We start from the raw sequence: 17456 nt of genomic DNA, 5'->3' as shown, positions 1-17456 counted from the left end.
TAGCTGGCCCTTTACAAAAAAATTTGCTGACCTTTGATTTACTGTAATCACTGTTATTAGTGCTCACAAACACACACCCTGCTTTTTTTTTTAAGCCCAAAAATTTTCATTCAGTTCCAGCACTGTGCTGCAATAAATATAGAGTAAAATATAAACCCTGCACACAAGGAACTCACAGTTTTGTTGGGATCTTATATGGAGTTTGTCCAGCAATGATAATCTGCCTGCCTCTTTACAAGGATTTTTAAATCAGCATCTTCTCACCTTTGTGATCTCATGGGTCTTGGGGAATGAGCAACAGCTTCTCCATCCAAAAAGTTAGAGTTCCTATTTTAAAACTTTCTACTGTAAAAACACATCTTTTAAGTAGATGTTATATCAAAATGTGAACTCTTCTATTTTTGATCTAGGTAAAGATCTAGAGAAAGATATAGAGAATGAATCAGAGGAAGAAGAAGAAATGGATTTGTGAGTAAAAGAAGTGCCTTGATGTCCTACTGATGCGCATTCACTCTGATAGACATGAAAAAAAATAAACACTGTTACCAATAGCAAAACCATACTTTTAAAAAACAGACTTTTTTTTTTTTTTTTTTTTGAGATGAAGTCTCACTCTGTTGCCTGGGCCAGAGTGCAATGGTGTGATCTTGGCTCACTGCAACCTCTGCCCTGGGTTCAAGCAATTCTCTTGCCTCAGCTTTCTTAGTATCTGGGATTACGGATGTGTGCCCCTACACCCGGCTAACTTCTATATTTTTAGTAGAGATGGGGTTTTGCCATGTTGGCCAGGCTTGTCTCGAACTCCTGACTTCAAGTGATCCACCTGCCTCTGCCTCCCAAAGTGCTGGGATTACAGGTGTGAGCCACTGCACCCGGCCCAGACTTGTTCTTTTAATATAAAAACAATGCCATTTAATGTTGCATTAAACTGTTGAAAACATGTATTATTGTGTTTTTACGAAGACACTTCTCTTAAATTGATGCATATCAGATGCACAAATTTTCAGAATACAAGTGATAATTGAATATAGTCATATAATTTATACAGTGTACTTGGGATAACCATCACTTTAAATATAAAGATACATCTTTAAGAAAGACTGTTAAGAGTGTTTGTTCTCAGAATAGAAGCAGTGGGCGGCATGGAAGGAGCACTTAGAAAACTTAGAGTTTTCCCTGTAGTCCTTGATGTAGCCTCAGTTTGGACAGGCACTTTTCCCATCTGTAAAATGGGGATATTTAAATTGCTCCACTACCTTGGAAAGTTGCTACAAAGGATGAAAGAGGTGTCATCTGCATAATAGGAAGCTTTAAAGTCCTGTAAGACATGAAGTGTTTCTGATTTGTTCTTGATATTTAAACACTAGTGATAACTTGGTCACATTATTTAACAGGCTTAGCCATGTTTTTCACACAGAGTTGAGACTCACACTGTGGGGGTTTCAGACATTGGTGCCTTCACCTGCAGTGTTTTCTCCTTCATTCCCAGCATCAGATCAGTCACCAAGGCCGGTGATTCTCTCTTCCTATTTCTCCCCTCCTCTTTCGTTCCTAGTTCAATTACTCAAATTACAAATGTTTCTCTTCATAGCCTCATGAGTTCTACTTCATCACAGGTGTCTACAGAGCACATAGAGGGTTTATCTCTTCCACCACAAAGTTCAGCTCTTTAGCCTGGCACTGTCTGTGAAAGGATCCTACATTACTGTCCAATTTTATTCCCATCACCCCCTAACATGAGCCCTTTGCTCTAATTGAAATACATTCTTAGTTGCTGCCTTTAATCAGGCTGGGCCTTTTCCTCTTCTGCTCCAGCTTCTATAATTCTCTTCATCCTTTGGGATCCTAAAACCTCATGTCTGCAGCCTTCTCTAGTAGTCCAGGCCACAGTGATCCCTACTTTATAATACTGACATCTAGAAATTGCTGTAATTATTATAGACGTTTTCCCACCATCAGTGATCCTACTTAACACCCTATCTTAAAAATCTCTTTGGTTGTTTGCAACTGACTAGAAGTTTCTAGCTTAGATTTCTAAAATTATTGTTTTTTTTAAAATACTAAACACTAAGCATGTTGCTCATGATTAAGTTAGAATGTGACTTTTAGGACACATTATGCTTGCAACAGAGAATAACATCTCCTTGTCCACAACAAATGTACAGATTACATGTACATGTACACAACAACAAAAGCCTAGATTATATTGCCTGAGACCAAACATAAACCTTAAGCATTCTGAATAGCAGTCACCAGAATGAAGGTTGCTGGTTTACATTCCTAGTTGTATTTGCTTGAGGGAAAATGCTTTTTTGCCCATTAGGTGATCAACCAGGGTGACCCAAGAAAAATCATAGTCTTTTAGCTGATTTATAATGATTTTTTTTTCTCCTATCAGAGAAAGAAGGAGCTGAACTATTCTCTGACTTGTTTGGTGCAGAACACGACAATAATGTCAGAATCTATCTGAATACTCTCTAAACTTTGATTTTAAAACCTTTAAATGCTGAAGAAATCAGTCACATTAGTTAAGGTAGAATCAAAATGAAGAATTACTCTCTGATTTTACCTACCTGCCTCCATTTTACATATAAAGCCCTTTTTTTCTTGACACGGGGATAGCTGCCATAATCCTTCCGGGATCCTCAGGGCAACACAATGATGGGGCTTGAAGTAGTCTGTGTCTGGCTTCCGAATGCCCCAGTTTGACTGGTCTGTGGGAGTTCCATCAAACCACTTTATGGTTTCATCTGTGAGAAAATTGCTGACTCATTATGAATTATGTGCATAGTTACCAAACATACTAAGACTGGAATTAACCATAAAAAGCAGCCCCTGAATTTAATGAGACTCTTGAACTAATACATTCAACTCAGTAAATATAGTCATGTACTCAACATCAAAAGGTAGGCATTAATAAAGTTGCCTCTTTATTTTAGGTACAGTGTTCTAATTTAGGTCATTTAGGTTATCATGTTTCTTAATGTGACAGTTTGAATTTTGAAATATTCCATATATATACAATCAATTTAAAGAAATCATTTGATAAACAAAACTAATTGAGTCAAGAAAAATCCTCTGAAGCCCTAACATCTTCATCATTACAAAATGGCTCGCTTTCTAAAAAGATTTTACAGTGAATTTCTTTAATAGCAAGCCAGCCATGTACCAAAGGGGTAGGGGCGGTAGGACAGTCCATCCCATGTGTGGGCAATAGTGTATTGCCTGAAAACAATTTAAAACTAACGGTACAGCTAACTAAAAGTGGGTCTGCTTTTTATTATCACCATCTGCTTGAAATTCTGAACAATGTTGGTGATTAAAATACTCCTCCTCGAAAGGGTAGGCTCACCCCCCACCTTGGTACACCACTATAACAAGCTCTCCATACCAATTAAAATAATTTTCTTCACAAGTACCTTTCAATAACCATCAATTACATAAAGAAAAGAATACCATGATTCCATTTTATTATAAACTCTGGTTTTTATGAGTAACAAATCAGAATCCTAACAGCACAATTTATCATGGAAACATTTCCATAACTCTATTGTGCTTTTATAACATTTAGAAACCTGGGATATTTTCAAGTAAATATGGTTTTGGTATGCGGTGACTAAGTCTGTGAACACAAAGTTCCAGTCAAGCATCCTCCTGCTAAGCATAAAGATAAACATGTTATTGTTTGTTTGTTTTTATTTTTGGTGTTCTGGGATTATTTTAAAAGACAAAAGCGTAGAGAAAAGGGTTGCAATGTTGTTTTTGGAAGAAATGGCTTTAGGCTTCATGCTATTTTTTTTCACAGAAAATGTATCCAAGGAGAGTTTTCTGGCTCACAGATGCCATTATCATCAGCTTTAACAACCATGTATTTATTTATGTCCTCTCCTCTACCCAAATCACTTACTGTTACCATCAAATTGAGCATTCAACCAAACCATCTGGACAGAAGAACCAAAAGCAAACAGCTCTTCTAGGAGAAATGCATTTTCAGCCTCATCCTTGATTGTTAAAAGATTAGAACCTATAAGAGAGACAAGTATTTATGTTTACACATAAATATACTTTAAAAAAGTTTCCTATACCTTTATTTATAAAGCTCAGGTTTTGAAAAGTGAAAATTTCCATTGTAAATAAGATACTTTAAATTAAAAAAGTAAAACCACATTTTTTAAAAGATACAAGCTTGCACTTCAGAAGTTAAGGCACAGAATATTAATTTTAGGGAACATTCAAAATTCATAATGCAAATGCATGCAAAAGGAATGTTTTCTTCAGAAAGTGCAGTATGCTGAGACATCATCTTAGGTTTCCAAATTCTACACTAGACATTGTTTCATATAGTAACTGTCCTCCAAACAAGAAATTTTAATAGTATTTATTTTTTCAATAGTTTTTGTTGCTTCTAAAGTCACTAAATAATGGGATGAATAAAAAAATCCACATTGTTTACTGAAATGGCAAGAAGGAGCACATGAAAGCATTTTTACCATCACAAAAACAATTACCTTCCTTTTTGCAAAATTCATGAGCAGCCTCAAAACTCATACTGTCTAGGACTGTAGAAAAACTGTAGCAATTACTTTTAAATTTTATCCAGGGAATAGATGTTTCTGAGCACAACTCTGGGTATTCAGATGGTCTTGTTTCTGTGAAGAAAAACCAGTTATGATTTCAGAGTTGTGACTGGGTTTATTTATTGAGATAAATATTACATTACATCTATAAAAGACCAAGATAAATATATGTAACAAGATTTTCATGGTAATACTCCAAAAGATTGGGTTTCATGTAAATGATTATAAAACTAGGACCAGTTTATAGCATTTCTGACAGAATCTTTACCTAAACATAACAAAATATGCTAATACACAGCTTTGTAGGCTTAGTTTGGGTGCTGCCTGGGTGAGGGTGGCTCTTTCATGTTTACAATTAGCATCCTAAAGGTTGGAACAAGCAGGGGCTATGACTCCCAGAGAGAGTGGCAGCTGACTGATGCTGGCAAAAGAGATTTCCAAATGTATGCATTTCATGCAGTGCTGTGTATCACAGATTTGAAAAGTCCTTACCCACTAATAAACCTATGAAAGAAAATAATGCATTCAATAAAGTATCATAATGTAGCATAACATAAAATAAATAAGGAACTCCAGGGAGACTTTATTTCAGAGAGCAAGCATGAGAGTTAGACACATCCATGCTGAGATCCCGGCTCCACCACTTACTAGCTGCGTGGCCATGGGCATGTTACCTTGCACTTGGTTTCTTTATCTATAAAGGAGAGCTAACAACAAAACCTTTAAAAATATTTTTTTTAAATTATAGAAACTTTTTAAGAGACAAAGTCTCACTCTGTCACCTAGGCTGAAGTGCAGTGGCACAATCATAGCTCACTGCAGCCTCACACTCCTGGATTCAAGTTATCCTTCAGCCTCAGCCTCCCAAGTAGCAGACTACAGGCATGCACCACCAAGCCCAGATAATTGAATTTTTTTTGTTGTTGTTGTTGTTGTAGAGAAAGAGTCACACTGTGTTAACCAAGCTGGTCTCAAGCTCCTGGTCTGAAGAGGTCCTCCTGCTCCTGCCTCCCAAAGTGCTGGGATTACTGGTATATGCCACACAGCCACCTTCCTTACAAGTTGAGAAGTTTCAATGAGTTAGAGCCTGACACTTCTTAAGCATTCAATAAATGCATTGTTATTGAAAGGACAAGATTCCAAGAAAAGGCAAAAGCTAACAAAAAAAAAAAAAAAAAGGGGGGGGAAGGACAGCTTTTATGATGTTTTAGAAGCACAATTAGCTTTTCCAAGATATATGCGGCTATCAAACACTGTAGTAATAAATTTTCTTATGCCAAAAAAAAAAAAAAAGATATATGCGGCTATCATTTACATTTCAGCTGAATTGTTTTGATCTAAAGATATATAATTTGTATGTTATTTGATACAGTACCCAGAATGCAAGTAAATACATGCACTTTTACTAAATGAGAGATTTAAAAGGAGGCCAGCTTGTGTTAGCGAATTCTGTGCAGGAAACCTGATTTCTACTCTTGGTACTGGTGATGGACAGCTGTGAGACACTTAGGAAACTATTTAATGCTCTGAATTTACATTTCATTTTTAATAAAGGGGTTAGGCCAGGTGAACTTTAAGTGTAAATGAGATATTATGTGAAGTGCAGAGGCAGATATCTACTAAATATCCAAACAATATCACCATCATCTTATTGTAGCTCTGGAATCCTATCAATCTTTGATTTATACATGAATCCTCAAAGTCCTCCACACATGCTTGCAGCCTATGTTTCTCATCCAATTTCCCACCCCTCCCTTACGCCTAACCTGCATTCAGACAAATTCCAACATCGGCTTTGCCTCATACAATCCTAGTCCTGTCTTCCTTCCCCATTTTCATCCAGCTTTTCTGCTCAGAATGCCTTTCCATGTCCCATTATTACCCATCTACACCCACTCATTTATCAAGGCCCATCTGCACTGCCGTGTCCTTCAAGAAGCCTTTCTACCTTTCTCCAAATGGATACAATGCATTCTTTTTCTTGATAACCCCCATAACATTTGCTACCTCTCTGGTATCATTTTGTGGTTCTGTTTTTCTTTACATCACCCACCAGACCAGAGGCTTCTTGAAGACAGAGACTTCTTACTATACTCATCCTCATATCCCTTGCTTAGCACAGTGCCTTGCATACAGTAGTTACATAGGGCATATTTTTGAGTTGAATAGAATTGTACCTACCAGGGGGTACATGACAAATGGCACCTTGCAGAAATGACTCACAGGCTGTGCTATGCCAGCGTCCGTTGGTGTCGGCAAAAACACAGTCACCGTGGAGGGAGGACTCCTCGTCTTTCCAAAAAGTGAAAGAGGATTTGGTGCCATCAGACCAGTCAAAATTAAGACCATTCTGTGGAGGAAAACTGGGCCATCATTTCCTTGCCATGACTGCTGGCAGCATCACCCAGTGTTACCTGAGCATACTACAATTCCCACATTGATTGCTATTTTCACACACCTGTTTAAAGAGGGGCTAGGACATCTGTGAATACAGCTTGACAAACAGGAGTATCTGCCACAAATCAGATCTTTTTTGATTTTTAGGAATCCTTGGCTCCCTGACACTATGATTTTCTAGTAAGCAATCAGCGTGAAACTGGACCAGTAACTTGTCTTTTACAGTGAAATACATTTCAGATTGATCAAAGATTCAAACATAAAATTAAAAATGTAAACATGTTAAAGAAAACTTGGTTAAATTTTTTTGTACTGTTGGTGTGGGGAAAACCTTTCTAAGTCATAGAAAATCCAGAGGCCATAAAGCAAAATTGACTACATAAAGTTAAAACATTCTGTACTACATGATGCAATAAATCATCATGAAATATCATTTATTTATCTCTCCCACTGGCAAGGATTAAAATTTTGAGAATACCTGGTGTTGGCAAGGATGTGAAAAAATTAGACGTTATCACATGCTGTGGTTGGCATGTAAATTGGTGCAAACTCTTGGAGGGCAATTTGGTAGTACTTGTCAAAATTTAAAGTGTACACAGCAATTTTACTTCTAAAAAATTATCCTACTGGAACAAGGATATTTCATGTGCATTGTTTATAACTGTGAAAAACAGAGAAGAATCCAAATGCCTATTCACAGGAGAATGGTTTAATAAGTTGTGGTACATCCTTACATGCCGTGTTCTAAAGAATTCACGAGATTTTTATGTGCTGACATGTGAAATTGTAAAAGATATATTAAATTAAAAAGCCAGTCTAAAGACAGCATGTAGAATAAGATCTCATTTGTGTTTGAAAAACGATATACATATTCTTCCATTACATGAATATATATGTGTATACATGGAAAATTTCTAGATGGCACGCAAGACAGTGTTCACAATTACTAACATTAGGGAGTAGAACTAGGGGTCAGGATAGACTAGTGTACTTTTCGCTACTTTGAGTGTACAATATTTTTATTTAAAAAATGAAAATAATGTATTCTCTAAACCACATCCCTAGAGGAAAATAAAACCTCAAGTGCTTAATTATAAGGGGTACTGAACTAATTAATAATCACATTTCTAGACAAGAAGAATGATTCATTTTTTTCTTGGGGATTCATTAAATGCCACCAATTCCCAAATGCAGTGCTTGAGTTTCAGACGTGTTCCAGTGCACATGCAAGGCAGTATCGGGGTACTTGGAAATTTTCAGAGAACCTTTGAAGGGTATTGATTTCCAGACATTAGGTAAGTGGGTGTTTACCCTAAAGAGGTGTGCACTCTTATTTTGTAGTCATAGGCTGCTCATAAGGTTGGTCAAATAATTGCATAAACCAATTATTTAAGTATTATATTTATTATTATTTTTGAGATTTTTTTTTCAGTGCTAATTTCAGTGGCCAGATCACGAAGGAGATAGATGCTAAACTTAATTATTCAAGGATGTCTCAAGGGAGTTAGGATACCTACATCTGTGGTGAACAGTCCAATCCAGTGGGCGTATCCTAGCCGGTTGAGGACAACAGTGAGGAAGGACTGGTGATACTGGTCTGTGATGCTGACCAGCTGTGCTCCGTGCATCAGGCAGGTTTTTATTGCTGCATACCAAGTCATATTTGCATTAATTATTTTGTAAGTTCTGTTTCCATATTCTAAGGTATTGGGCATTGGATACATATCAGATGTATTTACGCCATGTCCAGAAGTATCTAGAACAAGAACAGCAACAAAAGTCATTTGTAGCATTTGAATGACAAAGGAGGAGGCAAAGCTTAGCATAGATCCTTGTCACTATGATTCATGTTGATCACAGAGCTTTCTTCTGGAATTGACTGTTTTAAAACGAGGACACTATCTGAAAGTGTAGGTGATGCTAAAAAATGAGAACACTTAGGAAATTTAATGAATCCTTTTTCAAAAACATAAACATTGATTGAACCATTTCTAGAAGATTTCCCATTTTTGACCATCCTTTATCAAATTGACTGCTTTTTGGTGGAACTGATGGTGATCTTCTTAGGTGGGTTTCACTCCACTAACTACACTTGGCCTAATCCACACTGCTCTGGCAGAACTTAGTGCTTTTTAATAGCAGAGAGGCACATGTTATATAGTCACATACTACATTGCAAACCTAATATTACAGGTGCATATTATCAGGTAAAATACTTGATAACACTTTTGACACTGATAGTCACTATTGTGCTTAATGTTTGCATGTATAAATTCTAAAAGGACTTTTAAAAAATAAAGTTAATAAATTCTTAGAAATACACACTATTCTTATAAACAATTACTATTAATATGTCACCTGTCAGAGTCAAGGTTTATAAATTAAAAGGCAAGATTGTCAAGCATTGGTGCTTGAGTGTTCGTGAGTGCCTCTGATCATGTGAAAACCAAGCCTGTGTTTATGAACAGGTGTTCCCTCTCTAATATGTGCGTTTGCCTTTCTGTTCTGTACTATGTTATATACTAGGATAGATTAAAGGTTTAGAAAACCTAAAGGACAAAAACAAGGTAAGAGTTTTTGTACCTTCTGATCCAAAGGGACTTGAATTTCTGTGTACTGGTTTAACAACATTTGGTGTCGGAAAGAAGCATGTGAGGTGTGGATAGGTCATGAGACTGGGACTTAATCCTATTCCTGGCCCTAACTGGCTAAGAGCCCTTGGGCAAGTAAACCTTTCTAAACCTCAAATTTATGGTCTCCAAGAGATGATGGTCTCCCTTGGAGAGGTGTGGATGGAATTGAACAAGATATCCACACAGCGCACACACTATTGTATGGAGACACAGAAAGCATCCTATGATTGTTGCTTCTTCCTCCACTCTCTGCCTCCGGTCATACTCCCTCCAATAAAAATGGCAAAGTGGGAAACTGACCTTTATCTGAAACCATTACCTCAATATAGCAGCCGTACATATGGAAAAACCAAAGTAAAATGAATCTATTTAATTTCTATAAATTGTGATGGATCACACTTGTTTTTTTTATGGAAAACATTTTATTTTATATAATTTTATGTTATCATTAATACAAATACAGGGAAATTTTTAAATAAAATTATTTATTATGTATTTTTTGAATCTTAGTTTTTGTTCATTATCATAAAACTCTGACTCTTCAGTGTTTTTCCTTCAAAATTCACAATTCTTTTGAAACAAATTTGAGTTAGTGAGAGAAAGGGTACATATTTTATTTGAATTTTAGCTAAACCATGTAATTAATCATTCTAACCTTTTACTTATTCAAAAATATTGATGTCTCTAAAAGTTAACAAGCCATAAAATTGAAGACATTTAGAAGTTTACTAACACTTCAAAAAATTCTTCTGAAATATGGGTTTATCGGAGTCACTGATTGAAATAAGCACGAGTATTTATAGGTTTATTACTATTAATTGAAAAATTTATTTGATGCTTCAAGATGCAATGTGCATTTTTTGAGTAACTTATATCTGTTAATCTTATGTGTATATAAAATAAACATATGAATCTTAGTTATTTCTATTACTACTAAAATCTGTGGATATTTTCATTTGTTTCTGTGTCATTATCTTTGGCAGAGAGAATTCTTAAGTGCAGATGGATCACACTTTTATCATATTTTTATTCTTTGCTAGAAGTCTGTGCCCAGCCTATGTGCCCAGTGTAATGGTTATTCATACAAAATAAAAATAATATCAAAGTAGCTATTTTAAAAGGCTAACAATTCATAAAATTAAATGAAATTCTTGGTATGTTACCAAAATGCCAATTTGACTGTTTTTTTCCCCACTGAGTTATACATCTGTATTTTTACATATATAAATTTCTCCATATGTAATTGATTCCATTAAGTTTCAAAACAAGTTATTTTTGAGCAGCAGGGTTTTTCCACCCATTGCCCTGAAAAAGAAAGATCTACTGGAAACCAAGTTCTAAACTGGGGAGTCTTGCTTTGCCATTGTGTCTCTTCTTATTTGGTTTCTTAATTTTTTTGGTGGATAAAAGACTTTGGGTTCAAGCCCAATGTGAGCACATATGTATCTGGCAAATGAAGAAGAGGAGCAGAACTTGAAGAGTCATTGTTGGCTACAATAATTAGTGTAGTTGAACAATACTTTTTGGAAATAATAAAAAACTCTATTATTTGTCAAATACATGCTAGAAGTATGCTAAGTGTTATATATACATAGAGTGTGTGAGATGGTTATTACCACATTTTGCAGATGCAGAAATCATGATCACAGAAGGTCATGACTTGACTGAAGCTTATCTACAAAGGAGGGTGGGAACCCATGTGTGGTGGGCACTCCAGTGCCTATGCTCTCAATCACCACTATTCTGTACTATCTCTAAAGGAAAATCTACACTGTTAGTCCCAAAAATACCAAAGAGAGAAAGTGATGAGAGGGCAAATTCCAAGAATAAATCAACATTAAGGTAGTAGGATAAAATCATTGTGTTTAACTGAGATTCTCTTGAGTGTGCTATTTTTGTTTTGTTTTGTTTTGTGTTGTACTGTTTTCCCAGAGACAGAGTCTTGCTTTGTAGCCCAGGCTGGAGTGCAGTGGTGTGATCTCGGCTCACTGCAACCTCCACCTCCCGGGTTCAAGTGATTCTCGTGCCTTAGCCTCCCTAGTAGCTAGGACTACAGGTGCCCACCACCACACCAGCTTAATTTTTTGTATTTTAGTAGAGACGGGGTTTCACCATGTTGCCCAGGCTGGTCTTGAACTCCTGAGCTCAGTCAATCCACCCGCCTTGGCCCCACAAAGTGCTAGGATTACTGGTGTGAGCCACTGTGCCCAGCAAGGATTACTTATGTTTTTAAGCCTCGAGTTCCTCGTCTGTAAAATGGGAAACTTTTACTTACTTCATAGAACTGCCTTGAGGATTTTATGGCAAACTGAGCATACACTCAAGGCACAGTGTCAGGTACATCATAAATGTGTAAGTACCTGGCATGCTCATATTATTTCTTTCCCTACAAGGCTCTGCTGTTCCCATATTACTCTTCCTATTACAGATCTAGTATCTTTTTTTCAGTTCCTGACCACTATAATGTTTAAGTGGTAGCTGAGAACCAGAAATGGAGCTTCCCTGGCACTGCTTTTTCGAGGATGGGTTGATAGTAACATTAGAGACTTCACACGTATGCCACATTAAGAAGTAAAGTTCCTATTCCAAATAAGCACATATATACATATATATGCTAGACTGCCCAGAGTTCCACACAGCTCTAGACAGCAACTATGGGTTTCTTGGGTGGTGTGGGCAGGGGTACATACCCAGCATTGAATAAAAGCATGAGCTGTTGTTTGTATTTATACTACTCAAGGTCAGTTATAGTGCATTCACACTGCTCATTGACCCTGTTGGCTATTTGTAATAGTGTGGCTTTGGCATTTCACACAGAAACTATTTGGGGGTTCTGCCCATCAGATCTAGAAGCTTGCTGCATACCACATTTAGCCACAGAGACCATTTTCAGGGTTCCAAAAATGGAGCCAGTATGAGTTGGTTTATTTCCCTGATTCTTTCCCAACATTTTCTCAGTGACCTTTAAAAATTACCTGAACAGATACATAATCCCAGAATGAAGCAGTAAAGCCATTTAATATGACTAAGATAGATACATAAATCTGGTCATCACTCAAGTGGCCTCAGCAGTCCTTAGAATCCCACGAAAGGGCATAAGCCTAGGGTAGAGGAGATTAAATAACTAAACTTTCGTAAAGCCAAAGAAGTGCCTGACACTGTTAGCCATGAAGCTGTTAGCTACACAGCTGTGTAAAACCAACATGGAAGAGAAGGATGGACTTTGGAAACGAAAGGAATAAAAATCCAAATATTTCTCACCTTGCATTTTTTCACATACAAACCCATAGCCTTCCTTTCCACAGTCTTCAAAATACCATTTTCCAGTGAAATGAAAATTGGGATTACTTGAGAGCAAGGCACAGAGAGGAATGTGTTTCTGAACTTCAGTGGTATTGTGATTTGGAATCTTTAAAATAATACATATTATCAAAAGTATGATAACATATAGCATTATTATAACATTAAAATTTGTATTAAGAACATTATTTTTAAAATTAAGACACCATTATTCCTTTATTTGCATTTAATAAACTTATTCACAAGTCATTGCATAACCTACAAAATAAACAATTATTGTGATGAGTAAAGTAATTATATATGGAACACATAAAATTATATCAAATTACATTAAAAATTAATGTATTAATGACAAACTAATATAAAGTTATACCTACAAAATACAAAAAATAAAAAAGCTTTAATAAACAAGTCTTGAATAAAATATCTTGCCAAAGTGATCTCTAAAAAATAAATCTTAAAACTTACATTTATTGTATCAAATGGAGACCAGTTAGAATATACCACAGGCTTTCCATTTAGCCATGTTTCATAATCATCATTTTGTAAACCTATCCACACATTAGTGGTCTGGCCAAAAAGATTCATAGTAATGAAAGCTGAAAAGCAGGAATACATTATCTAATTTAATACTGCAGAAAGCATTTGGGTAATCACTGAATCCTATTTATAGCTATGATTATATTTAAATGCCAGCAAAACATAATTATGAATCATTTGTAGGAATTTGTTACTTTATCCTTGTTAAGGTAATGTAGTTTCTTTCACTTTTGTTTTAGCTTAAATTGACAGAAATTAGCTGGATAACCTGAGATTTCATCATATCATTAACAAAACAATTTCCAGTGTTCATTAATTACCTTTCTAAACAAAAGAGGATTTACCTACTATATTTAAACTAAAGTATATAATTGTTTAAATATCAAATAAAAGCATGTAGGTAAATCTAAAGGGATCTAAAAATCATACCATGCAATTACATGTAGATTATACCTGAGACTCTTTTAGCCATTTTGAAATATAGGCCATAAATATGTCCTTATTCTTTCCACTGCTACTGGTAAGAGAAAAGGCTCCCAAACCCAGCAGTTTATAAGCAATGCAGCATACTAGCTTTTACAGATATCATGAAATAAAACCTATGAGTCAAACCGAAAATTTGTGTATCACCAGCAATACAGTATTTTAAATGTTGATTTGGGAATGTTAGTATTGGTGGGGGGATATTTTAATAAATACTTGAATAAAAATGGTTATCTTGGCCTGGTTCGATCTTGAGTACTCTACCTTGCTCCACTTCACTTTCAATGGCGACCAGGGTCCCCGCTTCTTCAGCACAGAAATGTTGAGCATGCGTCCAGTTCTTCCAACTGCTTGGGTCTTTGGGGATATTCAGCAAGAGGCACTATCAAAAAATGTCAAAACAAAACATTCATTTCTGTATTTTTCTAAGTGAATTAAAAATTTCCCAAAGACACTGAATATCAGTTTTGAAAATTCTTTATAATTTTCTTGGGCAGAAAGAACTCATTTTTCTTTCAACTCCTCCAAAGGTGTTACAGTAAAACAAAGAGGAGCAGCTTTCAGGGTGAGTTAATGACTTGCCTGCATTTGCAGCAGGCAGGAACAGAAGCAAGGATGAATTTTGTCATGTGAAATGTCAGAACAATGCCTTCAGCACAATGAAACATAGTATTCTTCCTAAAAAGGAGCCACCCTGATTGCAAAGTTTACACTGGCACATTTAATCAAAAAAAAAAAAAACAACAACAACAAAAAACAAACCATTCTGGGGGTGGCAATGAACAGCTTAGTTCAATTTTATTTACAAACACACTTCCTTACTTTAAGTGAGAGAGAAATAATGGGGAGTCAAAGCACATCAGGTGTTTAAATTCACTAAGTACTTGAGTCAGCCATTTGGTCACTAAGTCTACTGGCAAGAGCCAGAGAAGAAAAATAAATGATTCCAGTGGGACAGAAAGCAAGGGTATGACCAAAGAAATCTGGAAGAAGTAGAAATGAAGGGGAAGGTTGGCCATCAATGTTAAAGGGAACACAAAAAAGGTTGTGGAATTTGGTAATAAAAGTTGAGTGTTATGCAGGAGAGAATCACGTCTGTATCATGGCAGAGGTTTCCTTTCTTTTCTTTTCTTTACTTTTTTTTTTTTTTTTGACATGGAGTCTCGCTCATGTCGCCCAGGCTGGAGTGCAGTGGTGAGATCTTGGCTCACTGCAACCTCCGCCTCCTGGATTCAAGCGATTCTCCCGCCTCGGCCTCCCGAGTAGCTGGGACTACCCATGCGTGCCACCACGCCTGGCTAGTTTTGGTGTTTTTAGTAGAGAGAGGGTTTCACCATGTTGGCCAGGATGGTCTTGATCTCTTGAGCCTGTGATCCACCCGCCTTGACCTCCCAAAGAGCTGGGATTACAGGTGTGAGCCACTGTGCCCAGCCGCAGAGGTTTCTTTCTTATGGGATGGGATGAGAAATAGAATGATACATAGTTGACAGGACAGGCAGGGTTAAAGATGAGTTAGTTTTTCCCCGAAAGTTCAATGAAATTTAAGAATGTTGGTAGGACCAGATGGAGTTAGGTGAGAGGAAAAGATAGAAGAGAAAGGTTATAATGGGTCAGGCAAAATTCCAGAGAGGTCAGGAGAAACTTTATGCAAAGGATATTTCATCCGGAATTGCTGGGGATTCTTCTCTCATATTCAATTCTCTCATCAGTGAACACAGACAACCAGAGTGATCGATAGGTCAGATCCTAAGATCTCGCCACTGAGAAAAACCCAGCTACGGGATAATTCTAGGTTAGCATGGAAGCCTACACTTGAACAAGCATCCTTTCCTATCTTATTTTGGAATGGTATCTGATATAGTTTGGATGTCTGTCCCCTCCAAATCTCATGTTGAAATGTAATTCCCAGTGTTGAAGGTGAGGCCTGGTGGGAGGTGATTGGATCATGGGGCAGATCCCTCACGAAGGCTTAGGACCATCCCCAAGGTTATGAATGAGTTCTCAGTTCACGCGAGATCTGATTGTTTAAAAGTCTGGAACCTCCTCCCACCTCACCTTCTTGCTCATGCTCATGCCATGTGACATGCTGGTTCCCTGTTACCTTCCGCTATGATTGTGAGCTCCCTGAGGCCCTCACCAGGAGCAGGTGCCGGCACCATGCTTTTTGTACAGCGTGTGGAACTGTAAGTCAAAATAAATCTATTTTCTTTATCAGTTACCCAGTCTCAGATATTCCTTTACAGAAATGCAAGACTGGTCTAACACAATATCTTTCCCCATCATTCTTTAATTTCCAAATTTGTCAGTTCTCCACCCCTTCCCCATCATCACATACCCTTTAAAAGCAGAGAGACTCTTACTCCTCTTTGAACATCACACCAGAGAAGTTCCCTAGTAAACATTTAATGAGCAAAATAAAAGCCAAGACACCTTAAAATGGTTGTCAAATGACATTGTCAGGCATTCTAAATTTAGCTCAGTGGTTCTCCAACAGGATAATTTTGCCCCTCATGGTATATTTTGATAATGCCTGCAGATTTTTTTCATTTTTACAGAGGATTGCTATTGGCAACTAGTGGGTAGAGACCAAGGATACTGCTAACCATTTGCAAAGCACAGGTCAAGTCAGTCTTCCAAAAGAAAGAATTATCCAGCCCCAAATGTCAATAGTGCAAGGTAATTCTTTTTAAAACTCAGTCCTGATCATGTCACCCTTTAGTTTAAACCCTTCAGGAATTTTCCACTGCTCTTAGGATAAAAACTGGAAGCCCTGAACTAGCTTGAAGTTGAGTTGCCAACTAAGAGAGAAAATACATTTTCAATTCTTCTGGTCCTTTTTGTCTTGTTTGCTTCACAAAGAAACTGAATTGGCTTTCAAGGAGTTTAATTTTATAACAACTATCCTTTTATCTATTTCCTTTCACTTTGCCTCTTTCCTCTAATTACAAATTCTAAAGAGTGGCACATATTAATTATTGGGAAGTCTTATCATTTAATGTGAATTCACCTTGTGTTCAGATAGTTACACTAACGAACCATTCATAAATACCAATGAACCTCATTGGTTCAACTAGCTCAATAAATCTCTCCAGAAAAACACCCCCCTCTGCTTCCTCTATGTTTGCCTCAGCCAGGATTTACTAGCTTGACTAGGGAAGTGTGGCCTCCCATTACCATGACTTCATTGTTTCTAAAAATATAACATATTTACTAACACACTCCGAAATTGTGTCATTAATAATTAAGGCAAAGCAGCAAGATGAAATGCAGCATCCTTAATTAACAATTGTTTACTTACTAATTTGTAAAATGTGATCAAGTTTAATGCATCCCTGATTATTACTGTGAATTAAGGGGGTCCTACTCTATTCTAAATGGACTTTCAATATAAAACTCTTTTTTGTCTCAAAATCATTTCTAGCTCAATATTTGAAAATGAAATTCAGTTCCCTCCAAACTTGGTCCTTTCCCAGTGTTCTACTCACAATGAATGGCATGGTCAGTATGCACTTATACACATATAAGA

The 17456-nt window shown here is 36.7% G+C and overlaps 1 protein-coding gene across 5 annotated transcripts in view; it reads right to left on the bottom strand.

Annotated features, from left to right (window-relative positions):
* The window catches only part of PLA2R1 (phospholipase A2 receptor 1), a 140524-nt gene that overhangs the window by 16361 nt on the left and 106707 nt on the right, over nt 1-17456 (bottom strand). For 4 of the 5 annotated variants that reach the window (XM_033231336.1, XM_033231338.1, XM_033231335.1 and 1 more), the window contains 8 exons: nt 14195-14312; nt 13376-13506; nt 12869-13016; nt 8492-8730; nt 6759-6927; nt 4509-4649; nt 3908-4024; nt 2574-2750 (listed from right to left, as the gene is read on the bottom strand). In XM_033231336.1, coding sequence (XP_033087227.1) covers nt 2574-2750; nt 3908-4024; nt 4509-4649; nt 6759-6927; nt 8492-8730; nt 12869-13016; nt 13376-13506; nt 14195-14312 — 1240 coding nt within the window. The remainder of the gene's footprint in view (nt 1-2573; nt 2751-3907; nt 4025-4508; nt 4650-6758; nt 6928-8491; nt 8731-12868; nt 13017-13375; nt 13507-14194; nt 14313-17456) is intronic. The other variant, XM_033231339.1, reaches the window with a different exon arrangement.

This window comes from Trachypithecus francoisi, unplaced genomic scaffold (assembly GCF_009764315.1).
Source record: "Trachypithecus francoisi isolate TF-2019V2 unplaced genomic scaffold, Tfra_2.0 Lachesis_group13, whole genome shotgun sequence".
NCBI classification, from domain to species: Eukaryota; Metazoa; Chordata; class Mammalia; order Primates; family Cercopithecidae; genus Trachypithecus; species Trachypithecus francoisi.
The sequence above is the reverse complement of the archived record's forward strand: the minus strand, read 5'-3'. Positions and strand labels throughout refer to the sequence as shown.